Source organism: Choloepus didactylus, chromosome 7, assembly GCF_015220235.1.
Source record: "Choloepus didactylus isolate mChoDid1 chromosome 7, mChoDid1.pri, whole genome shotgun sequence".
Taxonomy (NCBI): Eukaryota; Metazoa; Chordata; class Mammalia; order Pilosa; family Megalonychidae; genus Choloepus; species Choloepus didactylus.
Genome location: NC_051313.1, coordinates 62,387,066 through 62,403,952, shown reverse-complemented (window position 1 = coordinate 62,403,952; position 16,887 = coordinate 62,387,066). Strand labels below are relative to the sequence as shown.

Sequence of the window (16,887 nt, the reverse complement as noted above, 5' to 3'; positions counted from 1 at the left end):
TCAGGGGAACACCCTGAGGTCCAGAACTATCTTGGTGACATGTAACACTTCCTTGTGCTTTTCAAACATTTTATTCTTGCTCATAGGTTCTCATCAAGACAGTGGTTTACGATGAGGCAAAGGATGACTGCAAATAGTCCGAGAACCCAAACTTAGACCACAACCACATTATGTGGCCTCCCTGTTGTTCAGCCTGAGACATGAGTTTGCAGGAAGGTTGAGAGGAATGAGGCTGAGTTGACTGCCTTCAAGGCCACAGCCAGGAGCCAGAGGCCACCTGGACTTCCTTCCTGCAGCTTTAGGTTGCTTCTCAAGGAGAAGGGGGCATAGCCCTTAGTGTGAAGGAGCTTGCAGCTGGAAGTGTGTTCTCTGCAAAATCATTGACTTTGCAGTTGCAAAGGAATTGAGAATATCATCTGACTGGACTGCCTTGCAGACGGGAAGGCAACCTATCTCTAACTTCTACTCCTCAGCTGGGAGGCAGGAGAAGGCAGTGGTGAAAAAACCACAGGACTGGAAAACTGGGTTTGTATTCAAGCTCCACCACGTACTGGGAAGTTGCTTAACCTCTCTGCAAATGGGGACAAAATACTATCTACCTCTTAGGGTTGATGTGGTGATTAAATGTGATAATCCACAAAAATAGTTTAGAATAATACCTGGTCCATATATCTGTGCAGTAAGTGTTAGTTTTTATTACATATGGGATGGCAGATAAAGTATAACTGCCTCCATAGGTGTGGCTGAAGGATATAAAAATGACACACTACAACACACATTGCAGACATAAGGCTATTATTTCCACTGAGAAGCTCATTTAAAAATAAGCCCACCTCTCTCTCTAACTAAGCCACCTTAGCAGGTGATCTCACTGCCATCCCCCTACGTGGGACCTGACTCCCAGGGGTGTAAATCTCCCTGGCAACGCAGGCGCTGACTCCCAGGGATGAATCTGGACCCAGCATCATGGGATTGAGACCATCTTCTTGACCAAAAGGGGGATGCGAAATGAAACGAAATAAAGCTTTAGTGGCTGAGAGATTTCAGGTGGAGTCGAGAGGTCACTCTGGTGGACATTCTTATGCACTATATAGATAACACTTTTTAGGTTTTAATGTGTTGGAATAGCTAGAAGTAAATACCTGAAACTACCAAACTCCAACCTTGATTCTTGAAGATGATTGTATAACAATGTAGATACAAGGGGTGACAGTGTGATTGTGAAAACCCTGTGGATCACACTCCCTTTATCCAGTGTATGGATGGATGGGTAGAAAAATGGGGACAAAACCTAAATGAAAAATAGGATGGGATGGGGAGGATAATTTGGGTGTTCTTTTTTATTTTTATTTTTTATTCTTATTCTGATTCTTTTTGGTATAAGGAAAATGTTCAAAAATAGATTGGGGTGATAAATGCACAACTCTATGATGGTACTGTGAACAGTTGATTGTACACCATGGATGACTGTATGGTATGTGAATATATCTCAATAAAACTGAATTAAAAAAAAAATAAGCCCAAACTTCTCTGAATGGTGACCCTCCTTTCTACTTCTTCAGCCTTCATATTGTAACTCTGCATCAGTCCTGATTGCCATGGACTGGCCAACTCACCAGTTTACGGATTTCACATTCTAAATTCTGAATACAGTCCAGTTTCCTCTTGCGGCAGCGCTGGGCTGCAATGCGGTTCTTGCTGCGCCGCCGGACATCGTGGATAAACTCCAGCTGTTCTGAGGTTAGCTTGTGCATCTTAATCATCATCTGGAAATCGTTCCTTGGAAGATCTGTGATTTGATCCACAGGAAAGGGAAGTTTGACCTGAAACCAGGAATAACAGATATGACTATGGCAGGTGAATTTTAGTTTTAATTTCTGGCAGGTAGAACATAAAAAAAAAGGCAAAATCTCCTTTTTGAAGATGACCAAGTAATATGGAGATCACTGACAGCAAGCAATGATTTAATTCTTTCCTGTTTCAAATATAAACAGGATGTAATATTTGGATAACCACACAGAATGCCAGCATATAAATTACAATGTGCTTATCATTCCTGAGATTTTTTAAATAAATGGTACGGAAAATACTGGGAGATGTGTGCATTTTATTGATGTAGCAATTTTGTAACAAGGAGTCTAAAATTCAGTTGAAATCTACTTCTTTCCACAAGACACAGCCTCGACACAAAACTGCAAGTTACAGACAGATATTATCTAACGAATTATCTGAAGCACTTGAATGAAGGAAGCATCGCACACCTTGAAGATGATGGAAAAATAAAACCATCAGCATGATTTTTAGTTACAACAGTAAAAGGGAGACACAAGGAGACCAAGTTGGATAGGCTACACCAGTTGTGAACTAGGTGTAAGAAAACTGGGCCTTCTCACTAGATAAGAGACTACAGCTAGGCTGCTTTCCCTCTCTGAGCCTCAGTTTCCTTATCTGCAAAATGGGGCATGCTTTTTAGTTGCTCAGTGTTATATAAGTATTAGGCATTGTGGCAGATTTTAGTTTCCAAAAATGGCCTTCCCATTTCCCAGTCCTCTATCAAGAGGTGGGGTGCATGCTCGTGCCTCTTGAGCAACAGAATGCCGCAGACGTAACGGTCTGTAGCTTCTGAGGCTGCATCTCAAGAGGCATTGCAGCTTCTTCTTAGGTCTCCTAGATTGCTCGCTCTGGGGGAAACCAGCTGCCATGCCTTGAGGACCCTCAAGTAGCCCTATGAAAAGGCCCATGTGGAGCAGGGCCACTGCTGTCCCCAGCCAACACCCAGCATCAACTTGCCAGCCATGTAAACAAGCCACCTTGCATGTAGACTCTCCAGGCCCCAGTTAAACCTTCCTATGACACTGACACCTGACTTTGACTTCCTCAGAGACAGAATTGCCCAGATGGACTGCTCCCAAATTCACGACACACACAAACTGTGAGAGATATTAAATGATTATTGTTTTAAGCTACTAAATGTTGGGGTTATCTCTTGGGCAGCAACAGATAACTAATGCAGGTACTATTATCAGGAAGATTCCTACTTTCAAATTCTTGACAAATCATGGCAAATAAGCATTACTCAAAGAGAATACTCAAGGGATGTCGTCCCTCTATTCTTTTAAAAGCTTGGTTACATCCCCATGGCACCTTTGAAATACTTAAGAAAAGAACTGCAATCGATAAAAATGTGCACATAAAAGACCCTAGGGCAGAAAGTGAGCTGTGCAACCAGTGACCACTGCTCTCTCTAGGGCCTTCCCAGCACCCAGGAGAAATGCAACACAGGCCTGAACCTTCCAGCAGTTTCCAAGGATCTTGCGATGCAGGGTCTTCAGGGCTCAGTTCTGGTTCTATTTTAGAAGCTCCTGGAAAAGGAAGTTTGTGTGCTGCTAGGCCAAGAGATGAAAGTATTTTCCAGCTCTGACAGCTTAATTCTTGCTTCCGTTAAGAGTCTGCTTTGCTGGACCAGCAGATGGCACTCTAGATCTACATTTCCTTCAAGCTCCAGAACGGCGCTGTCCAATACAAATAGAATGAGAGCCACATTATGTAATTTAACATTTTCGAGTAGCCACATTAAAAGAAGTAAAAAGAAACAAAGTGAAACTAATGTTAACGTTTTTTATTTAACCCTAGAGATCCAAAATATTTTCAACATGTAAAACACATAAAAATTATTGAGCTATTTTACATTTTTTGGTAGTAAATTTTCAAAATCTGAAGTATATTCTGCACTTAGAGGACATCGCGAGTCAGATTAGCCATGTCCCAAGTGCCCAGTGGCCATGCGTGGCTAGCGGCTGCCATACTGAACAGCACAGCTCTCGAAAACTGAACAGTGGACTTGATTAACCCCGAGTAACCAGAAAAACAGGTGGACCTGGGTTTAGTTCATCAAAATGCTTCTGGGTGAAGAAACCAACCTTCTTTAATATTCAGATGCTGCAGTGTGAACTGTTTGTTCTTCAAGGGAGGGATGTTTTATCCTAAGCTAAGGCTTTTTCTTTGGTTGCATCAGATGTGGGCAGACATGGGCCCATATCCTGGCATTGGTGGCTGGTTAATCCCCAGGAGCAAAGCAAACATGCTAAAGGATCATTTGCCTTTTCCGGGGCTGGGTGCAATTCCTTTGTGAGGATACTTCACAGCAACGAACCTGCTCGACGTGGCATTTGCTGAAGTCTCCCAATGGGTGCTCTGATACAACTTCCACATGGTGAACTCTGTCCCGTGACACCTGTACAATTTTGGCTTGAGAAAGCAAAATTGCAACAGGGCACATGACCCCACTCTCAGCTGAGCCCGGCGGCTCCAACTACAAAAGATGGGCAGCCAGGACAAACAGCTCCTTGTTATGGGCCCGGGGAGGGGCTTTGTCCATGGGGCTGTGTTTGCACAGGGCTTATAACGATATGAAAGAATGTTTGATTTCCCTTTCATACCCTTTGGATAACAAACAAACACTCAGATCCTGGACGGGGCCTAAATGACACAGAGGTCTGTCTGTTGCAGACACGGATGTTTCAACACCAAGCCGGAGCCCTGTTTGCACAGCAGAGGTTGCGGTCCTTTGGGGCTTGTGAAGTTTTTCCCTCTGCTGACAACAAAGCAAATCTGCTTCTGGCTCTAAATTGTGTTTACTTATTTCCAAAAAGAAAAAAGTACCTATAGTTCAGGCCACAGGGAAAGTCAAAAGGGCTTCTATACCAAGAGCTACTGTATTTAAAATCATCGAGACAGCACGTATAAAACACTAGGGACACATGACAGAGGGTTGACAAGAAAAGGGAAAAAATCAACAATGCTGGTTTCAAAGTCCTTGAAGCAAAAGGCTGTATAAAATTTCAGCAGAGCTGTTGCAACTCAAGCTGTGTTTTAAAGAGGGTCAAAAGAAAACAGTCAGCTATAGATTCTCTTTCATGTGAAAAAACCCTACAAAACTCGTTTCTTCTTCAAAGGCTCTATTACCCTAGTAAAAAGGGACAACTTACATTGACCAACAAAAGGGAAGTCCCTGAAGAGTTCTTGCAAAGTGCAGCGGTCACTTCAGCACATCTATTTCTTATTTTCAGGGTAGTAATTTCCAAGCACATGGGCATCTTCCCCGGAAGTCAGGAGCTGTCACCGACCCCCAGGTCCTCTCATGGCACTTGGAGAACAATCCACTCACAGGCTCGCAGCCCCCAACAGTACCCAAATGTGGCTGAAATGCCAGATAATGGGAACTGACTTTGGAAAGTTGAGACACATCGCTATGGATTGAATCATGTCCCCCACAAAGACACACTCAAGTCCTAACACCCAATCCTGTGGATGTGCATATATATGTAACTAGGATCTTTGAAGATGTTATTAGTTAAGCAAACATAAACTCAATCAGGGAAGGACTTAGTTCACTCTGACTGGAGTCCTTGGGAGCAGAACAAATTTGGACACAGTAGGAGGAGATGAGGTGGGGGAGGAGAGTCGGCTCGTGACAGAGGTGGAGAGTGAGTTTTGGATTGCCAGCAAGCCACCACCTGGATGCTACAGACTTCCGAGAAAGCACGGCCTGCTGCTGACACCTTGATTTCAGATTTCTCGCCTCCAAAAATGTGGGACAATAAATTCCTGTTGTTTAAGACACTCAGTCTGTGGTATTTGTTATAGCAGCCCTAGTAAGCTAAGGCACACATTGAGAAGGTCAAAGCCCTCTTCCATTTCTTCTGATGAGTTATTACAACCCAAATAGGCCCAATAGGGTTTAACATATTATTAACTGGCTCTCCACACACTTCTTCCACAATTTTACTTCTCACCACTGGCTTGGTTTCCATTCGCTGGCTGCTCATAAATAGTGCTGAACACCCAACTTTGCAAGACATAGAGTCCCACCAACCAGTCGTCACCATCACCTGTCTGAACAGCTTCCAGTTATATTCTGCCAGCCACAAGCAGCTCTTGCTAAGCAAGCGGAAGGGCAAATGCGATTTGAGGGTGCTGATTTCTTGCCTCTTTGGTTTCCAGTAGAGACATGGAGAGTCAAGGGCAGCCAGTGAGTCAGCAAGCCAAGGGCTGTAGAGGCACCATGGGCTGGGGCCACAGCTTGCATAATATGCTACTGTTGATTTTACCCAGCCCTTGCCAAGTGCTGACTCCTGTCTTCTTTCCAGAGCCCGACAGCAGGAGCAGGGCCAGAGGACAGTTTTTAGTGCTCTATCTGCAACTGCCGTGCTAGAGAATAGCCAGGGGAGGGTTCGAACTTCTTGGGGCTCTAGCTCTTCAGCTGCAGCGAAACGGATGGAGAAACGGACGGTCCCTGCAGGGTGCTGAGGGACCCAGGGGCTGGCCAAGGGTGGGAGGAAGCCATGATATCTGGACTGTGCATGAAGCCTAAACATGCCTCCTGTGTGCGGCTGGCATCGACGTGACAGAGGGCACCAGCAGAGGCCGCCGCAGGCTGGAACCTGGAATGCCGGCTCCCCTCTCACCAAGCAGAAATCAGCTGCTTCCCTTTTCTCCCCCTGCAACAACTACCCTCCTTGCTTTCTGCAGCCAAACCCATCCTGGTCTTCCTTGCAGTTAAAAAGTATCATTCAAAAATTATATAAGAAATATAACTTCTTTTCAGAAAATCCAAATATAAGATACAAAGAAGGAAAAATATTCGTGCCCCAAACAATGACTCCTCTGCTTGACGGACTTCCCTACAAACTCTGTTTTCTCTGCATATTTTTTTTTCCACAGAGCTGTAATCAGAAGGTACTATTTCTATCTGGCCTCGTAACACACATGTCACTTGCCTGATGTGTCTGGTTTTCTGGGTGGGGGTTATTGGAAAAGCAGGATGGAACTGCAGGTTTTGCAGCAGAAGCTGAAAACAAGCATTTGTTTTCTCCAGAAATCCCAGTGGAAGACTGATTTGTGAATATTTTTTTTCCCCATCTCCTTTCTTGATTTCACTCCCAGATGCTGAATGGAACGTGTGGGAGAAGAAAGGGTAGAGTCACACTAACACAATGCTCTGCGCACTGATGAGTACAATGCTCTGCGCACTGATGAGTCCCACTGGCCAACTCTTCAAAGCTCTCAACACACAAGCTCTCCCCAGACCCTCAGACCACTCAGGGGAGGGATCATGAGGCTGGTTGGACCCGATCTGCAGCGGGAAAGGTTGGACTGGGACAGCCCTCAGGGTTAGGCAGATGCCAGTGACAAGGTCTCCCCTCCCAGACTAAGATAGATTCCTGCACAACTGTCCTTCTACACTCTATTCTCAGTGCCCAGTTTCCGGAACAAGCACAGGACACTTGGGATCTATTTATGATTCCGCAATTAATGAGCTATGTGATCTCAGGTGAGTCATTCATTCTCTCTTTGTTACAGTTCTTTGAGGATTTGTGAGTCAGAGGGCGATCATACCTGCCCTACTTAGATCACAGAGCTGTTAGGAAGAATGAGATTGGTTAACAGATGGAGAAAGTTCTTGGGAAACTTTGAAATGCCTTATAGATATGAGGCAATGTTAACACCATTATTTCAGTTTATCAGCCCTATCTTTCCATGTCTCATGGTTTCCTCTTCCAGACATTCAGCCTACTTTGGTGCTCCAAATGCTAAGAAAGGTCTTCTATAAAACATGAAAACATTGTTTTAATTAGAACGATGGCTGACTTCTATGCTGCCCAGGAAGGTCTTCTTTTTATTTAGCAGAACAATTACAGACACTTCTAGAAGCATGACTGATTCACTAAACCACAAAATGATGTTAAACATTTTACATACAACATGTTTCTGTAAGTCAGTATTTGGGTGGGAAGTGTTAAACTCAGAGTCAGTTCTTTTATTCCACATCAGTTCAGTCTTTGCTTATTCCTTCTCTCTCTCCCTCCATCCCTCTTTCCCTCCCTCCTTCTCTCTCTCTCTCACACACACACCACACACACTCACTCTCACACATTCTCATCCCTCTTGACATGAAACATGAAACAAGTCCAACTAAACAAGTCCAACAGTAAACTGACTGTCTTTCTAGTGCTTCTTTACTAAACCGCACAATTAATTAGAAATGACTGAGTACAAAACTATCTCACTGACAAGCTTATTACATGGAAGATGCTTGTGACTTTTCTGTAATTTTCAAATTTTAGAAACGGACAAGTAAACCACAATGATACCACTTCACACCCGCTGGGATGGCTGTATTAAAAAAGATGGACAATAACAAGCACTGCTGAGGACATGGAGAAATGGGACCATCATATACTGGAGGCAAGGTAAAGTGGTACAATCAGTTTGGAAGCAGTTTGACAGTTCCTCAAAAGGTTAAACAAAGAGTTATCATATGATTCTATAATTCCACTCCTAGGTATATACCCAAGAAAACAGAAAACATAGGTCCACACAAAAACTTGTACATGAACGTTGACAAAAGCATCATTCATAATAGCCAAAAAATGGAAAACCACCCATGTGTCCATCAATACAAAATGTGGCATATTCATACATGGAATATTATTTGGCCATAAAAAGGAACTAAGGACTGAAACAACATATTACAACATGGATTAACCTTGAAAATGTGATGCTAAGTGAAAGAAGCCATACATAAAAGATCACATATTGTAAGACTGCATTTATATGAAATGTCCAGAATAGGCAAATCCATAGAGACAGGAAGTAGATTAGCGGTTGCCTGGGGATGGAAGGAGGGGTAATGGGGAGTGACTGCTAATGGGTATAGGGTTTCTTCTTGGAGTGATGCAAATGTTCTGGAATTAGATAACAGTGATGGTTGCACAACTTGTGACTATACCAAAAACCATTGAATTGTTCACTTTAACAGGATGAATTTATGGTATGTGAATTATATCTCAATAAAAAAGAGCCTGTGTAATATATATATATATATAATTCAAACATTATAGAAATACATAGAAGTGCAGCTTTCTCTATGATCCTTCCCCCCAACCTTGCTTCCAATTTTATCTCATTCTCTATAGTTGTGTTTATTGTTTATTACATGTATATTTACAAAACAAACTAGGACCTTGTTTGCATGCTTTTCTTGTGTTTTTTTCCACTTAACATGACTTGTTCAAGTTCTCATCATTTAAATAAGAAAAAAATGCCCAAGATGACTTCTTAAGTAATACAGCAAACCTAGAAGTCACAAAGAAAAAGACTGATACATTTGATTACATAGACTTTTCTATATGGCAAAAGATACCATACATAGAAAAAGTAGACCAGGAGAAAAGGCAGGCAACATTTATGAGAAAGCATTAATATTCCTAACTAATATTAGGGATTAAAGTTTGTTTAAATTGATTTTAAAAAGTAAAGCAACTCAAAAGAAAAATGGGCGAAGATCTAAATAGGCAATTCACAGGGAAGGAAATGGAAATGGAGAATGAACACAAGGCAAAGATGGAAACAGAATGAACAAGAATGTTAACCTTGTTAGTAGTCAGCAAAGAGTCATATTTTTCCCATTGGACTGGCAACAATTAAAAAGACTGATAACATGGATTGTTGCTGAGGTTCTCACAAACACTGGGGACTGATGGCTTGGTGTGCTGAGCCCTCTGTCTTGGGGCTGGCCCCTATGAAGCTTATTGCTGCAAGAAGAGGCTAAACCTGCTTATAATCGTGCCTCTTTGTTGCTCAGATGTGGCCCTCTCTCTCTAACTAAGCCACCTTGGTGGGTGATCTCACTTCCCTCCCCCCTACGTGGACCTGACTCCCAGGGGTGTAAATCTCCCTGGCAACGCAGGACATGACTCCCGGGGATGAATCTGGATCCGGCATCGTGGAATTGAGAACATCTTCTTGACCAAAACGGGGATGCAAAATGAAACAAAATAAAGCTTCAGTGGCTGAGAGATTTCAGATGGAGTTGAGAGGTCACTCTGGTGGACATTCTTACATACTATATAGATAACACTTTTTAGGTTTTAATATATTGGAATAGCTAGAAGTAAATATCTGAAACTACCAAACTCCAACCCAGTGGCCTTGACTCTTGAAGACAATTTTATAACAATGTAGCTTATGGGGGGGGGGTGACAGTGTGATTGTGAAGGCCCTGTGGATCGCACTCCCTTTATCCAGTGTAAGGATGGATGAGTAGAAAAATGGGGACAAAACCTAAATGAAAAATATGGTGGGATGGGGGGGGTGATTTGGGTGTTCTTTTTTTATTTTTATTTTTTATTCTGATTCTTTCTGGTGTAAGGAAGATGTTCAGGAATGGATTGGGGTGATGAATGCATGGCTGTGGGATGGTGCTGTGAATAGTTGATTGTGCACATGGATGATTGTATGGTATATGAATATATCTCAATAAAACTGAATTAAAAAAAAAAAGACTGGTAACAATTAGTACTGGCAAGAGTAGGGGGAAATGGACACTCATAAATTGTTGAAGGATATGTGAACTGCTACAACCTTTTCAGGTAGTATTTAATAAATGAGCATAATCTTTAACCTGTTTATGGGATGCTAACCCACAAAAATAAATGCACCACTACTAAGGACATGTTCACAAAATGTTTATTACAGCAACGTTTATAAAAAGGAAAAGACTGGAAATGACTGGCTAATGTCTATTGAGAGGTGATGGCTGGATAAGTTTGTGATTTATGGAAGTCATGGATATTAAAAAAGCATGCATTAGCTCTGTAAGATTCACCTGGAGGTGAGCACCCAGTAGAAGCTAAGGGATAAAGCAAATTGTTGAGTAATTTTACAGTATCATGCCATTAAAAAAATACCCCAATCCCTACAGATATGAACATACTTGTATGATATTGTGGGCACAAAGGGAAAGCCTGTTAAGTTGAGTATACTAGGGGATGGGTATGCTGAGTCTTATTGTTTTTTTTAAAGTAAGTATTTTAAAAAAGCTGATTGTTGGTAAAGGAAAACAGTGTGCTAGATTAAACCTTCTTCAAAGCTTGGGAATTGTTCAAAAGGATGACAATGTTTATGAAATGGAAGAGTTACTTAAGGTGGGAGAACTAGAACATCTTACAGAGTAGAAGGGACGTTAACACTTTTTTGATTGAACATCTTGGTTCCTCATAGAGATGAAGGATGAGAGACTGGGAAGGAGCCTGGCCCTGTCGGGCTGGTGGGAGGTGGAAACTCTTTTTTGGTTTCTGACTCTAGTGTCTCTTGGGGTTCACTTGGAAAACAAGGCACCTGCACCTCATATAAAAGCACAGTGAGGCAGAACCAACATTTCCCCTCTTCCTTAATGCCTCGTACAACTGAGGGCCTCTCACAGAAGGAAACTAAAAGAACTTGTTTCAGTCAGTTATGTTAACAACTGACTTTTCGAGATTGAATTGTCACTGCTCTAGCTAACTGTAGAAATCTTGGCTCCATGAAATAAGTCAGGTGATGGTAGCTAGAACATAGCAGGCACTCCAAAGATACTGGCTTTTTCTGGCTCAGTTGGGGGAAACAAGTTATGACTTAAGTTGTGAATGATTTGCCTTCAATGATATTACTGGGGACAACATTTCTTCTGGTGTCACATTAGCTCAAAGAAGAGGCTGTTTCTCAAGGAGTCATGCTGAGTTCCTGAGACAGTTCTTGGAGAACCTAAGCTCCACTACTCTAGGAAAAGGATAATGTCAATTTGGAAACAACCTGGGCTTTACTATAACTCCCCTGTCCAAAATGTACTACTGGGAGAAGCTAAGCATGATTCCTGGAATGGTACAGACCTTTAGCAAATGTCTCTTCTTTCTCTGTTTAGAATTGCAAACACCAGATTTTTTTTTTTTTGAAAAGTAAAATATTTTCAAAAGTAGGAGTATTTTTGGAAGGGTGATTAGTTCTGTTCATTATTGTTCTATAGGTTGAGTGTATTCTTCTAATTGATTTATGATTTCCAGTTCTAAGGTAGATAACTGATATGACTTAGACACAGGTAAAACACACGTGCTCTTGGTAGCATTTAGTTCCAAGAAGTCACTGTAAATTCTCTTTTGGGATACAAGAGGGGCAAAAGGAGATTTATCTGTTTAGTTCCTTCAACACATGCAAATGCTATAAAAACCCACTGCTTTAGGCAGAGACTGAAAACACTTGTTCTTTTCTCTTTACTACACCAGTCCTTGCCAAGATGAATCATTATGTCGACAAACTGGAGCCAGTGACCAGGCTTCTGCCTCAGATACTCTCATTAACAGTTTCAGGAAAATAAAGAAACTCTCACAAAATCTGCGGTCAGAGAGAGAATGAGCAAGGAGAGAGAACACAACCTCTCACTGTTCTCACCAAACCTTAATCCTCTGGCTGTTGGGGATGTAACCGTGCTTGATGTGGGGCGCTGGCTACACCCCCTCCATCCCACATCTAAGGCAAAAGGGTTATTCCCTTGGGAATAGTTCCCATTCAGATTTCCTTTGTACTTTTTTTTTTTTTTTTAAGCTAAATTAAATCCTTTCAGTATTTTTCTGTCTTTTTCCATTTTTGCCAGGCAGTAACAGAAGAGCAGGGACCAGAGGAAGTAGCCAAGCAGAGGACATGAGCACAGGGTACTCCCGTAGTGGGCCCAGGGAACTGTGAATTGCCTTCAAAACACGCCCAAACTAAAACCTCAGGGGCTGCTCACCAATCTTGCAGAGGCTGAGGAGATGGCACATGGCTCTGGAAACGGCCAGCTCACCCCGTGCAGCCTGTCTGCTGTCAGGTTGGGTTAACATCCTTTGCTTTGCCAGAGGCTAACATCCGGGGAGCATAGACAGTGTCCAGAGGGCTCTGGCCTAAGGAGGAACATGCTTGTTTTTCTCTTTTTTTGTGGAGGTCTCATGTTAGTTCCTCATCTACCAGCAACAGGACAGGGAATGCCAGACAATGACACAAGCCTCCCTCAGAACCTTCCCAGGGCACACTCATGTTACCGGTGGAAGTGAGAAAATATGGGGCTTCTATTCTTTTCTCTCTTTAGTCACATGAGTCTTGCTCATGAAATGACTGGTATTGCTTCTGCTCCCTTTCCTGGTAATGGTAAGACATGGATGGACCCTTTAGGCATTTGTACCTATAGAGCACTTTGCTTTCAGCGTGGACAAAAACCGATACTCAATCCCATTATGCCTCAAAACGACCTTTCATCCTTTGTGGGGAGCCTGGGACATGATACCTCACGCAGTGATATGTGACCGACTAGGGTGATCCCACTGTGACCCTGGGACCAGGATGGATGACGAGCATGGTACAGCCACAAGGTCACCTGTTGACATGGAAAACCTAATGGGTGCTGGGAAAGCACCCGCCTAGTGTTGCTCTATCTAGTTTCAAGCCATCAGTTTTGAAAGAGATTTTATATTTTCCTCTACACTGAAGGGATGAAGAGCAGGGCGGAGGAGAAAGGGAGGAGGATGGGGGCAGTGGTTCGAAAGCACTTGCACATACTTTCATACATTACACTTACTTTTTTTCACTAAGCAGTTTCTCTGCTGGTTGAGGACTGGAATCTAGATCAAAAACCAAGTGCCTTCAAGGACAAAAGTGGAATCACCTTGGAGCACCGTGCCGCCATGGCTGGAGGAGACAATCCCTTTACTCGTGGTAAATAAGGACTACCTGGGAGTGGGTGGGGATACAGGGTCCAGATAAAGGACTCGGAGAGTGGGTCACGTGCTTGAGTTTTTAGGGGGTGGGTTCCCTACCTCCTGGCCCCTGTCCTGCACAGGACACGACTCACTGTCTGCTTCCGAGAACGATCCGGACTCGTCGCTGGAGTTGGTTCCGTAAGACTGCTCACATTTAATTTGGGGTCGGACCTGGTTGTACATTCCATCTCCCATCAGGCCTGGCTCCTGATGTTCCGTGGCAAGGAATCTGGCTCCCTGGGAACAGGGCGAGGAGGAGAACTCACAGAGGGGGAGGCTGCAGGGTGAGCCCCCGCTGCCGTCCTCGGCGTAGGAGTAGGAGGAGCACGAGCTGGAAGTCCTGGTCCTGGTCTCCAAGGGGGGCGAGCGGGGGCAGACTTTGATTGGCACCGGGCAGCTGGTGTTGGGCCGCATCCTTCCTGGCAAGTGGTCAGCCATCAGTCCACCGTGGGAGTAGGCCTGCGAGCCGGGGAGGGCCTGGCCGGCTCCCACCCACAGCCCCTTCGGCACCGGCTCGGAGAGGTCTTTGTCCAAGCCGCTCACCCCCGAATACGGATGCACCGAAGTGCTCACCTGGTCACAGGCGCTCGAGGAGAAGATCACGCTTCTCCGGTCCAGCTCTCCTTCCTGTTTACAGAGAGCCTCCAACGCAGGCCCCTTGAGGGGCGACCCCATCGTGAAGTTGGATGCATCCTTCTGGCCCACGTGGGGCTGTCCGTAATTCCCTGCGAAAGGGGTGTAGTCAGTTTTAACGTCACCCTGAGTGATCCCCTTGTCAAAAGGGCATGCTGAACTCCGAGCAAAGTGCTGCTGAGATGTACCGGGCAAGCCAGACAACTCCACACTTTTTGTTATACTGAACAGAGACCGTAAGCAGGAGGGAGAGGACACGCTCCTGGATCTATCCGGGCAGGCAGCCCCGGCAGGGGTGGGGGGCGCGGGGGCGGGGCTGGGCTGTTTCCGGTCCATTTCAACGTCCCCCCCTCTGCCCCTGACATCGGGCTCATCTCCGGACAGGCAGAGCGTGATGCTCTCTTCCTCGTTCTCTTCACTGGGCGGCTCACTTTTAATCTGTCCCATGGCAAGCCCCGGCTTGAGGCTGTTGCCAGAGTTATCTTCACCGAATGTGCTTGCGAAACCTGAGGTACTGTGTGCCGAGGCATTGTAGACATTCTTGGTACATGCAAGCTGGTACTTCTTGTATCTGGGGTACTGCGTTAACACATCCTTTTCAGAGCTCTCCTTGGGGTCCGTGGGCACATCGGACAAGGGCAGCAAGACTTCTTCCTTCTCTGCTACTGGGACGGCGGCGGCCTCAAAGCTGATGGGGCCTGGAAGCATCTGGTCCCTGGGGCAAGCCATCTTGGCTGTCTCTGAATCCATCGTGTCCTCCTCCTCCTCCTCCTCCTCCCCCGCGGAGTTCTCACGGTCCTCGTGCGGGCGCGGGCACGCAGAGTCCTTCCGGCACACAAACAGGCCATCCTCACTGTTCAGGAGCTGGGTCTGCAGGAAGCTGAAGCAGGAGTCCTCCAGGTTGTGCATGCGCAGGAACTCGGCACAGCGGATGACCTCGCGGATGTTTTCTCTGCTGAGTAACAGCTTGGCAGTGTAGGCAAACTGTAACAGCGGCCCGAAGCCCCTGGCCGTGACCTGCAAAACAAACAGGAAAATTGCCAGCGTTACCGTCAGCGCAGCTATTGTCTCGAATCCCTCAACTGAAGCAAGATAACCAGACAGCGCTGATGTCCCACAATAAGGACTGCAAGGGAGCAGTTAATCTCGTCCTGGGTCAGCAAGGATTCTGCTTCCAATAATTAGTGCCTGTCTCACACGCCACTGCTCTGTTTCATCAGGGCGCAAGCAGAATTGAAAATAACCAGGGTCAAGTGGCTAAACAGGATGACAACAGGCTCAGTGTTTGCACTAATGAAATATCCTGGCAAAAATGCACGGTAACAATGGGAAGCCTATTAATTTGCCTCCCAATCAATCCTGTTGAGAGCCCTTCTCCGTGAGGAGCATGGGCTGTGACTTTTGCAGCTCGCCAGAGTCAAAGAAAGCATTGTAGTTTTTTTGTCAACCACCAAACTGGCAGTACAGCCCTGTTAAATACTGTACTAATGGCCAGGGTTTAAAAATAGTTTGTCGTCAGTTACAATTTTTAGAGACATTAAAAACGCTTCCTATTTTGCTCATTCATCATGGTTTCTAGCTGGGACTTTACAGCCATCATGTCATGATATTGGAGATGATGATAATCAGAAGCAATGTTGTGAACAAGGAATTAACTCCTGGCTCAGAAAGAATGGGGGGTGCAGAGCTAAATAAACTGGGTGTCACTTAAATGGTTGAAGCTGCTGAGTGGCAGAGGACATGGGCTATTCGTTCCCTAATTATTTGCAGCAGCTTTGCCATGCAGCTGTCTTCTTTCCTGGTAAATCTTCAGGGGCTAAGCCTACTGTCATGTGCTGCTCATCCATTGCATTTTACACAAATTGAAAATGTGCTATTTATGCACAGCTTGCACACACACACACAAGCGCATACATACAGAATGACTTAGCGAATTAAAAATACATTGCCTAAGGCCAATCGTTTTTCATATGGAAATGGATTAAACTTAATGGTGTTCAGGGTTGACTTCTTTGACCTGGATGCAAAGTCATCTACCCTTTACATTCCTGCAAGAACTGCTAACCCCATAAGAAAGGGAGACATGTCTATGAATTATATGTACAAATCAAATGACACCAGCAAGCTTGGGGTCCTTGCTGGACACTATGGTAGCAGTGATCAAAAATACCTGCTGAGGGAATGACTGCTGAACAAGATGACATGGCAAGCTTCGTAGCAGACTTCTATGTGTATTAAAGTCACCACAGCACACAGAGCCAAAACTCCTGTGAGTACCGGTATTCATTGTTTAAGACTCAACCTGGACATCACCTCCTCTAGGGAAGCCCTCTTCAGTCCTCTTAGAGAGAACAAATGACATCATCCTCTCAGCTCCCATAACCAGTGTGAGGAAACATCCTGGATTTTCCAGATTGGCACTGATTTTATATCACTGCATTCTTTCCAGTAAGGGAAATTTCTTAAACACACAATCTAATGGGATTTTAATTTTTAATGTTGTGAAGTACTTTGAATACAATTACAAATAAAAAATATTTTGTCAGATGAGTCCCAAGATATTTATTAAAAAAAAAATGTCTTCTAGACCCACATTATAGTTCTACAAGGGCAATCATTGCCCCCTCACTTTTGTTATACTTAATGG

At 44.3% G+C, this 16,887-nt stretch overlaps 1 protein-coding gene across 6 annotated transcripts in view; it reads right to left on the bottom strand.

Moving 5' to 3' along the window:
- Window positions 1-16,887, bottom strand: part of BACH2 (BTB domain and CNC homolog 2) — a 365,581-nt gene that overhangs the window by 6,643 nt on the left and 342,051 nt on the right. For all 6 annotated transcript variants that reach the window (XM_037842861.1, XM_037842860.1, XM_037842857.1 and 3 more), the window contains 2 exons: window positions 13,665-15,257; window positions 1,617-1,823 (listed from right to left, as the gene is read on the bottom strand). In XM_037842861.1, coding sequence (XP_037698789.1) covers window positions 1,617-1,823; window positions 13,665-15,257 — 1,800 coding nt within the window. The remainder of the gene's footprint in view (window positions 1-1,616; window positions 1,824-13,664; window positions 15,258-16,887) is intronic.